Source organism: Crocodylus siamensis, chromosome 9 (genome assembly GCF_052110815.1).
Source record: "Crocodylus siamensis isolate JL-2025a chromosome 9, ASM5211081v1, whole genome shotgun sequence".
Classification (NCBI taxonomy): Eukaryota; Metazoa; Chordata; order Crocodylia; family Crocodylidae; genus Crocodylus; species Crocodylus siamensis.
This window is the reverse complement of record NC_143403.1, coordinates 6,265,132-6,280,478: the sequence shown is the minus strand read 5'-3', so window position 1 is coordinate 6,280,478 and position 15,347 is coordinate 6,265,132. Positions and strand designations below refer to the sequence as shown.

General features: G+C 42.0%; 1 protein-coding gene across 1 annotated transcript in view; it reads left to right on the top strand.

Annotated features, from left to right (window-relative positions):
• CDH13 (cadherin 13) overlaps window positions 1-15,347 on the top strand; it is a 751,386-nt gene that overhangs the window by 613,981 nt on the left and 122,058 nt on the right. The window contains exon 8 of the mRNA XM_090062749.1: window positions 5,899-6,039. Coding sequence (XP_089918875.1) covers window positions 5,899-6,039 — 141 coding nt within the window. The remainder of the gene's footprint in view (window positions 1-5,898; window positions 6,040-15,347) is intronic.

The window sequence follows — 15,347 nt, the reverse complement described above, 5'->3', positions numbered from 1 at the left end:
ACAGACTTTCTCAGCACCGGTATGTTGCACACAACCACAGTTGATAAATAAACCAGCATACCTACAGTGACTTAATGTTCATTGATTAAAATCATTATCCCTGTCTATTTCATTCAGAGTCGTTACATATTTATACATTTAGCTTAGCACTGTCTGATGATATTGATTGTAATTTTTGCGAAATGATGTGGTTTGCTCAGCAGTGTGACGAGAATGCAGCGAATGGGGCAATTGCCCCAGGCACCAAGTTGGAGGTGGGCGGAAAAAATATGGCTGCTGCTGGCACTGTGCAATTGCAACCACAGTGGCAACCAAAAGTCACTGCTGTCAATGTGTCCTCGGTGCCAGGCTGCATCCCTGTGCTTCTGGGTTAGGCGGCTAAGCCAGTCGCCTGGGAGCCAGCAGATCTGGACTCTGTTCTTGGCTTTGCCATTGCCTCCTGTATGACTTTGGCCATTTGACATCACTCTCTGGCTCTTCTTCCTTTTCCATTTTTTGCCTGCTTCACATGTGAGTTATAACACTCCCGCCTCTCAGAGTTATCTTACTGTTTGTACAGCACCCAACGCAGCAGGACCCAAATTCCCATTGAGCTTCGAGGCACTATTCCAACACAAAAATTAATACACATTAACACCCCTTGTTTCTTTTTTAGGGTAGAGACAGTATGGGGCATTCATCAGAAAGCCATGTTTTTGTGATGCACTCCACTTTAATAGGTCCATTCCAGCTATTTGATCCCCAAGCTAGAGCTTTACTAGAATTTTAATAAATGTACTTTCTATTGAACATATTTTTATTTAGATAGGAGAGAGAATCGGTAACAGTGCAGAGTGATAGGAGCTCTATCTATGCTATCATGTGACAGGTCTTATCCTTCTTTCTATTCCTCCCTGCTATGCTTATAAGCGTAGTACACACTTCACACAGGCTGGGGGGAGGCTGTTAATTAGTTCAGTCTAAACTTTCTTAGAGGCATGCAAGATGCTGGTATAGCTTTGATGGTTTTTCTTCTAAATGCATCATACCTAAATAATTATGTTTGCCCCCGGGTATATATTTCAAACAGAATTCAGTAGACACAGTGCTTACCCAATGTACTGTTGTACATTTAGTTTTGTTCAGACCCTCATCTTCTTTATATGAACCTACCCTGCTCCGGAAGCTCTAGCACACTCAAGTGATAGCTGATTTATCGTGTGTGTGTGTGTGTGTGTCCCTCCATGTCATTTATAACTTATTTATTTAGAAACTAGTGCTGGATTGGCACCAGTACCCCAGATCTGAACACTACACAGGGTTTGGAAAGTTTAGATCTGAATTCACTTTTTTCTTTTTGCCTAGTCCTAAATATAAACATGTAATTAAGGATTTCCATTCTAACACCAAGTATTTCAGTGCTAGCAGTATATTGTTATAAACAGCAATAATAAACCAAGTTTTTAAAGGGGTTCGTAAAACTATTTTGAAATCATTTGTCATTGCCATGCAGTTTCTGACAAGAACCAGCCGCAAAAAAAAGGTTAGTATGCTTCAGATGTGTGTGTTTCCTGGGTCCGAGGCAGATATTTCATGATTTTTCGTCAGCTAACCAGTCCCACTTTTACTGACTTGGAGATTTAGATAAGTAACTTAACTTTTCATGGAATGCGATCACTGAACCAGCTGAGTTTCAGCCATATGCACCTGTTGAAAGTCAAATGTCACTTAGTCAACCCTGTGTATACGGTATGGCCTTGTCAATCACTTTGGAAGCAATGGTTGACTTTAGGTTGATTCATATGGTGTAAGACTAATGCATTTATTGCAGTCATCCAGCGCAGTCAGTTCCTTTTTGACCTTATACTCTTATTTAAATCCAATTAGCTTTAATCTTTAATTGTATGCTTGTAAACACAAACTTTGGAGAGATTTTTCTAGCTTAAGCATGCCCTGTTCTGCAGCTCCTTAGTTTGAGAGTAGAATGTTATTTGATATTTAATATAACATTCAAGCACAAATCGGAGGGAGTGAGGGATTACTAATGCATATAAAAAGCATAGGAAATAAGAATAAATGTTCCTACTAGAAAAACATAAGGTGATATTTTCCAGTTATGAAATTTATGATGGATGTCCTGTCGTATAGATGGTACAATCACACAATAATAGATGATGATTCGGTCCACCCTACAAATATTCAGGACTCTCTTTACTGAATATTTGGTTCATAGTCAAATCACTCTTAGGACAAAATACATAGGACATTTTCCCATCTTATCTTGAGGCTGAATTATTCTCTGAGCAATTTCAGATCAGTGCTTTTGTTCATTCTCCCTCAATCACTATGGAAAATTGAACAAGTCTTCCTTTGCAATTATGCCAATACCATATAAATGCATATAGACAAGTTAAAATATCAGGACAGTGTTACTCTGGCAGATCCTGGATTGCAGAGCTCCCCTTGTCTTTCTCAAGCCAGAAATGCTGGCCAGATCCCCCACATAGACTTCTCCTTCAGTGATGTTGTGTCTGTCAATCTTTGCAAGGCATTTACAAATTGAAACGTATATACATTCTATCAATTGTGATAAATTTCCATTTCCTTAAAATTGTTGAGAGGGAATTTATTGGGAGGGAGAAAGGAGGCTCATAACTATGCCTTATACAATAAAAGCTGTCTTAACCAGCATTTTACTAACCGGGTTACTCTATTAAACTGCAACTTCCAATATCCCCCCAGTACAAATCCTCACTTCAGCAACCGGAATCTTTCCCGAGTCTATCTGGCAGGCTCATCAAGTATTTGCACTACAACTATGGCACTGATTTCTGTATAACTCTGGGGTAACCAGAATTTTTAGATAACCAGCACCCCACTTACACCACTCATGCCCGATAGCAAAGCTTTTACTGTACTTTAAATCATACAGGCACAGTTAACTACTAATAAATCATAGAAAATTAGAGTTGGAAGGGACCTCAGGAGGTCGCATCTGGTCCAACCCCCTGCTCCAAGCAGGACCAGCCCCAACTACATCATCCCAGCCAAGGCTTTGTCTAGCCAGGTCTTCAAAACCTCCAAGGATGGAGACTCCACCACCTACCTGGGGAGCCTGCTCCAGTACTTTACTACCTTCCTTGTGAGAGAGGTTTTCCTAATATCCAACCTGAACTTCCCTTGCTGCAGTTTGAGACCCTTGCTCCTTGTTCTGTCCTCTGCCCCCACTGAGAACAGTCCACCTCCCTCCTCTTCAGGTAGACGAAGGCTGCTGTTAAATCCCCGCCTCAGTCTTCCTCACTAGTGAGCGAATAGGTTGATTTATGCTACTAAAGTAATCCTAGGATTACAAGCAAGAGGTGTGAGGAATGCTGTAAAGAATCTCAAATGCAGTCTCTTAGTGTAAAGAGAGAATCTGCTGGGAATACATTTCTCTTAGCAGGCTAGGTTTGGAGTTGCTTTTACTAGCACAGAAAATATTTGGTGACAGGAGAAGATGTATAAAGTGCTGTATAGCAGAAAAGTGTGAAGGATTCATAATGATATGAAATGCTACTCAAAATTCAATGTGGTTTTTTTTTCCTCCCCCATTCTATTGCGAGGTTGAACGTCGGGCTCTTGTCACAGGAATTTCTGCTGCAGTATGCACAATTTCCCTGTATAAATGGGCTTGTTTTCAATGCAAAGCAAGCCATTTTTAAACCCCAAAATGGCCAATCCCTGAGCATAAATGGGCCTATTTGTAGAGGGAAGAGGGGGAGTAAAGACAGCTTATAACCATGCAGCACTACAGTTTTACAAGTCTTCTGTTCAATAACAGCACCCCCCCACACACACACAAGATAATGAAGAAAGCTAAGTTTGGCAGGGAGATTACATTACAGCCTACAAGAAATGGAGAACACATTTTAAAATGATTTTCTGTAAGGCTGTACATTTTGCCCGGCATTGTCCTTTAAAGCTTTGTTAGCTCATAGACACTGCAGTGATCTGACTATACACAAAGCTATATACAGGGATAGAAATATCTCCCTTTTTGGGTGAATTCCATGTCAAACACTGAAAATAACATTTGAATTCCTAGATGGAGTCGTGGGGATGGAGAGGCTTTCTTCAGGACTGGCAACATTTTAAGGCTCAAAGCTGTAATTTTTCTATAATACTATGTTTTTAGTGTCGAGCATCCTCTCAGTTTGGACTGCCTAAATTGTTGAGGAGTTGGCAGGCAATGACATTGTTTGGTGTTGTATGCGCTGATCCGTGGATGTCCGTGGAGCCTCTTGCTGGTGCTCCATCATGTTTTCAGAGCCGTGCATGGGAGGGTGTTTGTACAAGAGGTGTCCTGTCCTAAAATAGAAAGCTAAAGTACACATTTGGAGAACCCGGGCAATCAGCCGTTATCTACAAAGTAGCCAAAGTTCAGACTGGGTACCCTGCGAACATGCAGTAGGTAGAACAACGTCTTTTTATTGCTAAATGGCAAACTGTTCACCGGCAGGGCATGAATTTCATCTCTGCCTCCAAAACTGTACTGCACCAGAAAAACTGAAAGCTGAAATGCTTCTTCCGTGTACCAGGACACTTGATAGCAGTGCCATAAAAGTTTGGACGCGTGGCCAAGTTTGAACCCAGCACTTAATGCCATGTGCAGATTTCTTCATTCCCAAAAACATGGAGGCCAGTCCAAGGCTAGAGGAGCCCCTATAGAGGTGTTCCAGCTTTGTACAGCTTTTTTTCCCCCCAAATCCCAGATATTTGGGCTCCACACTGCATTGTAGTTTTGTCCCTTGTGCAGAGATGAGACTTTTCTGGGTTGTTAAAACTGTTCAGATCTGTATTTGAGCAACAGCTAATATGCCTGTCTGGTACTCCCACAGCTTAACTGTGAACCTGTCCCATCTGTCCTCCCCTTCCCCAGTGCATCACATATGGTCTCCCGGCAAGTTGGTCCTACATGAATCAATAATACAAATGATGAAAATCTTTCTTTCTATTAGGGTCCCAGCCCTGCTTCCCATGAAATCCATGTTGAATTCACTATGGGTTCAGTGATTGCAGATTCAGGCACCAAGGATAATTTCCTGTGATAGTATATAATTGTCTGGTCCTATGATCCAGCAGGACACCATACTTGCTTCTGTGCCCTCCCAACAGAAGTGCGGTGAATTAAGAACGCTATAGCTACCCCACTATAACACTAGTGGCGACATGTTGGCTTTTAAGTCATGGACAAAATTGGAAGGTGGGAGAGGTTGATAGTGGTTTCTGTTGCAGCTGATGCCTGGCACTGTCTAGGTTGTTGGTTGGGGCGCCATCAGATTTAGAGATAATGATCACACCATATAAACTGGATCGACAGATGCAATGTGCTAACATGGCCATATCTCATCCTTTTGTGGAGTAAATGTGCCAGACATAATGTCGTTAAAATATTGCTTTCCTATTTCTTGTAGTGATGCAAACTTGGATTATCATGTTAAAGATGATGTACAGAGTGCATAGGCTTTGTACAATAAATATGGTTTATATTCAGCATGTGGCACTAGGATCTAACTACTAAACTGTCATAACATTGATGAATCGTGGCTAAATACTGGTGTATTGAAGTGAAATTTTATCCTGAAAAGCAGGGGGTGTATGAATTTCTGTCCTATTTTACCATATGTCTGAATAGTTGGATAGGCTAGACACTGTTGACAAACATACACCCATTATATGCAACGCATGATGATTTGGCTAAGGTTTGTCCTCACACTCACTGGAGCACATAATGAAGCCATATGTCTGTATTAGTAAGACACTGGCTCAAATTAATTATTTTTAGTTGTATTTGATCAGACTAAATTACATTGTTTTATTGTTTTCTCTTACTGTAAAGTAGAGGAAATTTGATGTTTTTTTAAATCTATTTTTTTTCAGACTATGGACAGTACAAAGTATGAGCTGATTATAGAAGCTAAGGACATGGCTGGTCTCGATGTGGGATTAACCGGCACAGCAACTGCTACCATTCTTATTGATGACAAAAATGATTATGCCCCCGAATTCACCAAGAAAGAGGTAAGGCTGAACCCTCTCTGTCTTATTAACTTTTGCAATTAGTAAATCAGTTAGTTTCTCAAGGTATAATTTTGCATTAGGGGAGAGCGGAACAAGTAAAGGTAGTGCTAGTATATCAGAGATTATTCAGTGGTCATGCTAATTTGAAAAGCAATTAAAAGTAAAATATTGTTTTCTCATCTTGAACACCTGATTGTGCAAGACCAGTTGGTTCTGGCTTTCAGGGGCTCTATGAAGCCAACACACAGCAAGCATACCCGAGCCCATCCTAGTGTCTGAATAGCGTTTTGGCCCTAGGAGCCCTCGTCTCCTCCAAACCCAACATTTTCTACCTCATTTAATTCTGGGCCCCATAACCTATTGCTTTTTAATTCAGGGTGACCTACTTTCCCCAAAATTATACCTATCCTAATTTCTTCCTCCCTTACATAAATATACTTACATGCATCATTTAAAATAATTTCCAAAAGCAAAAAGTACCCAAGCTCTAGCCCAGCCTCTTCAGATGTAGGCTAGGGGAGTGATCATTTGTAAATTCAGTGTGCCCTGGGGGAAGAAGAGTCCCCTCCCTTCAAGCCTCCTAGCTCCGAGGTTTAAAATATTATGAAACTTAGACAAAATCTGCCTGTTTTGTCAAGAAGACCATTTCAGCCCTTTCCTTTTGTGACAGTTGGTTTTGACAGTTTTATAATGAAAGCTGAAGTCCTTAAGGCTTTAGATTTCATCTGTGTTATGGGGGAATTTTCTCTCTTCCAAGAGGAGTTCTGCTGACCGGCGCTGGGAGCCTGGGAAAAAACATAGGTGGTCGCTGCCTCTGCGAGAAGGGAATTAAAATTTTTCAGCCCCGATGACCAAGTTCTCTGGTTTCAGGCAACCCACCTCTATCTTGCAACCCCCAAGAGTACAGATGATTTTTAAGGGCTCTGCCAGTTGGACACCCCAAAACACTTGGTTTGCATTTGGGCTACAAACATTTCTCCAAGCTCTGCAGCTCCTGCAATTAATTCCAGATGATAGGAAGCCAGCATTGTCGATGCTGAATTTAATGCTGTTTTGAAAAAGGGCAGCTCCACAAACCTCCTATTACAAACATCTTGTTTTCATCTTGTCCTGCTTTTTTTTTTCCCTTTCTGGTTTAATTTTAGACATTTGACGGTGATGCATTTGGAAAAGAGTGATTGTAATTTCAGTGTAATAATTATTCCCTCAGCAACTGCAGATCAAGGTCTCAGATTGAAAAAGGAGGCTTCAAAACAGCTTTTTTTTTGTAGTTAAAATAAAGTTCTATTACTAAACATTGCCAGCAACACCAGGCACTTTTAAGAAAAATATTTCTGCCAAAGCTTCACTGAACAATGCCACAGACCGTCTAGGGCCTGATCCGATGCACATGAAGTTAATGGAAACCTTTCTACAAATTCAAGTGGGCTATTGATCAGGCCGTTAATCTTGTTAGAATAATTTTTTGGGATCAGGCCCTTAATTCTATATGAGCTATTTCATTTGGACTTTTAATTAAGATATACATAAAATCTTACATTGTCGTAGGCTCTTTTAAGTGAATAATTACTAATCAGTAGGAGGACTCGCCATATTAGGAACATGAAGTCATTCATATTGAGGTTTTATATGTATGTGTATGCATGTTTGTGTATAGATAGAGAGATAAATGTTTTATATATAAATTGTGGTTTTATATACTCAATTTGAGGTGTGTGTGCATATGTATATATACATATATGAAATAGAAATATATATATTTTATATATAATATATATCAAATATGTATGTGTGTGTATAGATAGATAGGTTGAGATTTTATATAGTCAAATTGAGAGTCAAACTGAGGTGTGTGTGTATATATATATAAATATATATATTATATAAAAATGCATATATATAAAATTAGCCCCAAAAACTGCATATGGGCACCCAGTATTAATAGCTTGTTTTTAAGAAGTTGCAATATCACAGTCCAGTAAAGCAATACAACCCCCAGGTAGTTCACACCTTTGAAAATCAGACACCTTAATACAAGTTAACCACCCAGGCTGGAAAAGTTAGATTAAATAATTGTTACTACTTGTGGGAAATACTGATAGGTCCTTTTTAATTCAAGTGTCCTTATTCTTATGCTATATACCTTATTCTTGAGCACTTACAAACCAATTTAAAATGGTAATGCTTTGTAATCAGACATTTCCCCCTTGGTCAAGCTATTTACTGAAACAAAGCCCAGGCATGAGAAGCGCAACCTAATGCCTCCAGGATTTCAATTAAATAAGAATTGCCGTTAGATTGGATGGCTTAGAAACATATTAGTAACTTGTAAGTCTGAGCTGGCCAACAGTGGGGTGCGAGGGGGGAGCACTGTGATGAGGAAGGGTTAATGAATTCTTGGCATTATGCCTGTTTTGTGGTAAATTGTATTTTTGTGGGCCCTGTATATGGGGAGAAACTGTACTTTGAAAACAAGTTAGAGGTTTTTTTCCTGCTCAGGGTCTGGAGGGTTTATTATCTTCTCTACCTTTGATCCCACATGAGCCTAACTGGGGGAAGAGGCTGGGGGGGACCCTGGTAGCCAGAGACCAGTGTGAACTAACAAATGAGGAAAATAAGGATGACAGGATGTGGATGCTTAAGTAGGGTTCCTAATGTCAGTATGTGCATGGAGAGTCACTTGATGGGCTCCTTCGAGAGATGAGTTTGGAGAGGAGTCTCTAACGGTGTGCTCCGGGATCGGTCCTGGGAGCCCACCTTTTTAACGTTCTCGTTAGTGACCGTGGTGCAGGAGCTAGGTTTGAGTCTATGAGAATTTCAGATCATAGGAATGATGGGAAAAGGTATGATCAATACAGAGGAAGCTCCAACTCTTGTCTAGGAAGAGTGTAAATGGAGCTGAGGAGCTGAGCTATGGAAATGGGAGGAGGTTTAAGCATATGAAGTAACTCACTTAAGGACCAATAACAAGAGCTCTTGTTTATGAGGCAACAGAAGAGGAGAGGGACCTGAGCAAACTGGTTTGTCATTGACCTGCTGGGGTTTCTGGGTTTTTTATTTTCCTCTCAAGCATTTAGCATAGGTGAAAGCTAAAGGAGGGATTTTTGACTAGACTGCACTGGTACTCCTGTTGGTTTTCGGGTATATGGTGGCCTGCAAATGCAGGGAATGGGACTTGGTGCCTAAAGAGCTCCCCCTTCCAGTCCTGTGTTTCTAGGCCTGAGCCTTTCATTTCCAGACAGGATTTACTGTCGAGGCCCCAGTCTAGGTTGATAAAAACTATAGAAACTTTTCTCCTACTGGAGTCTTGTTTGGTGGCCTTTGTGGTGTGTCCTCAGTTTCTAGCAGAGAAGTCAGCCTCATGTCAATTCATGGCATAGTTGGAACAAATGAGCAGCCTTAGCAAAGGGACTTCAATGGCCTGAAAGGGCCTCTGGCTCAGGACGCCACTTTGTGCTCATCTGTCAAGGTGTGTCCTGGGGATTTGTTTCCTCAAGACCTCTGTTCCTATCTGAGCCTAATTAGGAGTCGGGGCCCAACCTCCAGAGGCCAGTGTTAGGGAGCAAATTTGAGACTCCCTGGAAGTTTAAGCACATATTAGGGAGGTGCCTGGAATCTCGGTGCAAATCAGAACTACCGCTCCACCAGCGAGGTGGTCTCCCTGAGGGTACCCGGACTGGTCAGTGTACCTGGCTGCTGTCAGCACCGACTTGCTCTGTGGCCAAAGAGGCAATCCTTAGTCTAGCTGTCAGATCTGACATCCTGGTCAAGGGCAGGGGGAAAGGATCATGATGGGTCTTTAATGCTGAAGTGATTGACACTTGCCTTGACTTATTGTTTAAGACATCAAGTAATTGCATTTAAATGTTTACTGCGTGCCACGTTTCTGCAGCGCGATTGATTTGAATTTATGTATAGGCCATTTTATGCAGACTTTCCTAACAGCTGACAACAATTATATTTAAAAAAAGAAAAGAAAAGACAGATTCTGTGGGATAGCTTTTGAAGCAGAAAGCTCAAATGCAGAAAATCTGATTATTTGATTTATAAATGCTATCTCTTCTTTTATTTACTTTGAGCTTGGCTGCTTTTAGTATTGGTTCTTTTAGTATTGATGTGTTTTTTCCCACTATCTTCCTTCTCTTTAAAGATATTTTCTAACAGTCCCTTTTTCTCTTATGAAACAAATACATATTTACTGCCTTGTGCTGTCTTTTGACAAAATAATTTCTACTGAAAATATTTCAACAATAAATAGCTTTTGCTTTTCTTTTTCATGGTGGCACGCAGGTGGTAGCTCTATTTAGCCTTTTTTCTTTTCAGTTGTATGTTCTTCAGCAGAGACTACCAAGGGCCAAAATTAATTCCTGATGTAACCTAATGGAAGCCAGTTGCGCTATAGCAGGAATCAGTAGCAGATCCAGGAACAGGGCAAGGCGGTGCAGTGAGCAGTGGGTGCTGAAGTGCCCCAGCTGATTGGGGCAGGGTCTGTCTGGAGCCCCTGCTTTCATATGGCGCTAGAGCCCAGAAAGTGCAAGCTGGTGCTGTTCACGCTTCCTCTCTGTCCTCGTCCCCAGTGAGTTCACTAGCAGCAGAAAGGAGGGGATGAGTGGCAATGGAAGCACTCGCCTGCTGGGCTCCAGAGCAGGCCCCACACAGAGTGCTTATATGTGGTACATCCAGAAGGGATTGTGACCACCCCACCACACCCTCCAGATCCACCCCTGCCAAGGATGGCTCTAACCTGGAATATTACTTGCTCAGTACTTGGTAAAAGTAGGCACAGTATTTACCATGATGTCTGGGCTTGCATTAAGGAATCCAAGTGCCATTTTGTATAGTGTTTTTTCAAGTGTTTTCCATTTTTGTGGGCTTGCTGCTTCACATGAAGTCTAACAACTTTTAGACTAACAACTGGAGTACTGTGTCCAGTTTTGGGCCCCCTGCTACAGAAAGGATGTGGACAAATTGGAAAGAGTCCAGTGGAGGGCAGCAAAAATGGATAGAGGTAGGAGGCACAGGACTTCTGAGGAGAGGCTGAGGGAACTGGTCTTATTTACTCTGGAGAAGAAAAGACTGAGAGGGGATTTAATGGTAGCTTTCAACTACATGAAGAGGGGTTCAAAAGAGGATGGAGCTAAATTGTTCTCAGTGATGGTAGATGACAGGACAAAGAGCAATGATCTCAAGTTGCAGCAAGGGAAGTGTAGATTAGATATTACGAAGAAATTTTTCTTTAGAAGAGTAGTAAAGCACTGGAGCAGGGTACGCAGTGAGGTGGTGGAATCTCCATCCTTGGAAGTATTTAAGACCTCACTAGACAAAGCTTTGGTTGGGATGATCTAGTTGGGGATGGTCCCACTTTGGTCTGATGACCTCCTGAGCTCCCTTCCAACACAAATTTTCTATGATTCTGTAATTTACTGTGCCTATGTTTACAAGATGTGTTAGATGGGTTAACGGAGGTTTTTACTTAAATCCTTGGTGCAAGGTGATGTCAGTTTTGTTTGATTCTGGGTGTGTTCTTGCAGATGCTTTATGTTTTGATGCCTGGGTCATCTTTACTCCTTCCTTCCCCTGATGAGCTCTGATTTTACAGTGTATCATAAAAATAGATTTGGGACACAGACCTGAAAAGGTGATACTTTTCTATCTTGCTGCCTATCCTGTTGTACAATGCTGCAATAGCCATCTCATACTCTTTGGTCCAGGCCACTGATTAGGGTCAGACCCCTTGGCACTTTTGGACATCAAGCTCCAAATTAAAAATGATGTGAATGATTAGTCTGTATCAAAATGTCTATCCTGTTCAAGTCAATACATCTCCTATACCCCCCTGAATATCCAGGTATCTGCGCAGTGGGTGGCATACATTCAATGGTTTTATGCATCAAAAGGCAGCTCACAAACTTTACCCTGTTCTTTCCAGAGGCTTAACTTAGTTGAACTTAAATGCATAAAAAGAGCATTTTGTTGGTAAAAAGCACTTGGCCTTGACTGGAAGGTTAAATAAAATATTTCAGAAGCTCCTCTCTGGCTAATGCCACTGTTGGTAGTATGTGATCAAGGGCTATCAGTGCAACATCTTCTGGATGCTATGGGCATTTATGCCCATGCTCCGGGGCGAGGGGACGGGGGCTCTTTAATTAGAGCAGCTCTGAGATCGGCCTTTAAATAAAGGGTCCCAAGTGGCTTGTGTATCAACATCCCCATGCTGAAAATAGTTAAGCAAGGTAGCAGATATGCACATAATAGTCATCACGTAGGGATTCATGCAGGCCAGCTGTCACACCAGGTCATGGGCGGCCAGATCTGAGGCCACTCAGGGATCAAAGTGCTGAGTAGTGTCAGGAGGAATGAGCAATATCCAGAGACAAGGAAAGCCAGGAGGTTGGTTTGAAAGTGGGGTCTAGGAACAAGCCAAGTCAGGAGATCAGGCAGAGAGTGGAGTCAGAGAAGAAGCCAGGTCCAGAAACCAGGGGATCAAGTACAGAGCAGAGTCTGAGCACAAGCGGGAGGCAACAGCAGAACAGTCTAGGATCAGATTGAGCCCTGTTGTCCAGACACTTCTTGTACCTGCTCAGGAGCTTATATGGGGGAAGCGGAGGGTCAGCTCATCCTAACTTGCCACTCTTGTGGCAGGGCTTGCATGGAGAGCTAGGCCTTAATGAAGACATCAGGCCAGCTTTGCTGTCTGGATGGGCAGCCACAGAGTGGAAGGCTGGGATGAGCAAGCTGTGCTGGCCAAGCTGAGGCCCTGTGTTCAAGGCCCTGGCCTGACACCAGCTTTGCATGTAGTTCACACATATATAACTGTAGCATGTAACAGTGGAAATGTTTGGAGATCAGGAAACTGTTTTCTGGAAACTCTTGAAAAATCTGCCCTTCCTTGTTTAAAATTAGTCTTAAAAAAATCTAATTTGGGGAGATATTAGTATATACAGAAATACATTTTTGTGTCATGAAGAACATTTGGGATTTCTTTCTAGCCAGTTCAGGCCTTGGACTCAACATATTTACAGTAGCAAGGGAGTGCTAGGCTGGAAGTAAGTAATGGACCAAGGCAAAGAGCAGAAATTGATCATTCTGGAAAATCTGACATCTGACTTGCCTACCTCAGGATATTCAAACTGCTTGGGAATGAATGACTTGGGCTGAGTGACTGCTAATGGCGCTGGGAATTGTTTATGTACCCAGTGCATTAAGAAAAATTATGATGTTTTTTTCTGAGCCACTTTGTCACAACTGGTGACAAACTACTGCAGTGATGTGTGCCTGAAATACTTGGATGCTAGTCTCTGGCTAATGCTGCTGTTGGTAGTCTGTGATCAAGGACTAGCAGTGCAACATCTGCTGACTGCTATGGGCATTTATGCACATGCTCCAGGAGTGGGAGGAGGGAGCGGATGGCTCTTTAATTAGAGTGGCTCTGAGATTGGCTCTAATTAAAGCATCCCAAGTGTCTCGTGTATCAACATCCCCGTGCTGAAAAATGGCAGCAGGGGCGCTTTAACTAAAGCTCATCAAACAAGCTTTAGTTAAAGCACCCCCACCACCATTCTTTAGTGATACATGAGATGCTCGAGTCTGCTGGAGCGTGCTGTAATTACACTGCTCGTGTATAGGTGCCCTATGAGCTGGCAAGCCCATCTCTACGTTTCATATTGTTTCCCCTAAAACCATTGATTCTGACAAAACACCAGTATTCTTCTTTTCCATAGGTCCAGTGGAGCCCATTGGCTGAGGTTTCCTTCAGTGGTTCCATTGTTGTAATAATAGGAGCTTTGCCCCTTCTGCCCAGCCCTCCTCCCTCCTTGCAAACGGGCTGAAGAACCCACCTCCAGCCTCCCACGTTCCTGCAAGGCACATAGGCCCTGGTAAGCCACGGGCCTTCGCTGTATTCCTTAGTGCCCAGTAGTAGGACTTCTAGTAAAACCGTATGGCCAAGCTGTCCCAGGAACCTTTTGAAATGGAGAGTCTCCACTGGGAAGAGCACTCCATCGTTATGGTGATACAGCCCAGGTTGCATTACCTTTCCACAGTAAGCTCTGTCAAATGCTGGGAAGGAGGAGGAAAAGGTGTGCTGCTCTAGTGTGATAATATCTTTTTTGAAGCGTGGTTAGTAGATGGCTTTTGACTGATTACAGCACGGCTTTGGGAAGTTGAGATGTGAATTGCAAATATTACCCTCCGTACCACCCCCACCATGTGCACATGTGAGAGAAAGAACTTACATGTGGATCCCCTCTATAGAAGTTTTGGTTGAGTAAAGTTGAATCTCTTTTGCTTTCCTCCATTGAGTCCCTCTTCACGTCTCACTTCCCAAAAGAGGAAGTAAGGACTTTCAAACCTTTCTATTTCCTCAATAAAAAGGCATTTAAACAGCAAGAGCTCTACAGCATCAGAAGAGTCGATTTTGGAAACCTTTTTATTATAGCTGTTTTATAAATGTATTAGACTCTAAACAAAGTGTCCAATTAAAAGCAATATTTTTTTTTTGTGCGAGGCAAGGAGTCTCAGGAAGGGTACAGTGTTACCTAAAAGCTCATCTATGTCCATCCCAAACTATGTAGTTGGTCCACTAAAAGATTATTACGGCTAAAGCATACCATCATTGTTTTTTTAATGATTTTTATTTTTGCCCTCTTACAAATCAATTGAAATCCACCTTAATTTAACAAAACATCTCCCCAGTGAAAATAGAGATATTTTAACTTTCTGAGGCTTTTGTGCCCTCTGAAGAAATAGTATTTGGTCGCACTTTGTATTAAAGGTCTATATAGCTTTATACAAAGTTAATAAATGATTAATAGATGTCAATAGGTTGCCACATATAATGCTGCCTTCTGATACGGCCTTGGCATGTGTACCCATCTTTTTCTGCTTCAGAGGATATGAGTCTTTTGGAGCACCACCTAGTGCGACTTGCTCTTTACCTCAAGCTGCGAGATCTGTGTTTCTCTTCTGGAGTTCCCTAGTTTGGTTCCTAGCATTAGCCAAGATGTCTAGTACCAACTCATTCATAAATGACCGAGCAGACCGCTTTGATGTCCATTTGTCTGTAGAGCAGTAAGTGCAGGGCACCTAAACTAGTCTTAGGCCTTCTCACAGTTCCCTGTTTCCAGAAAGTGATTTGCTGACTGCTTGTCTCTGTATTATGCCACCGAAGCAGCACATATCTGATTTAGCATATCATTGTCTCAAAACCATTTAAGAACGCTAAAGGCACAGGAAATGACCAGGCCCCAGCCTCTCCCTCCAACTCTGTGGTCTACCAAAAGAACTTGTCTTTTTTGCCTTTTCCCTCT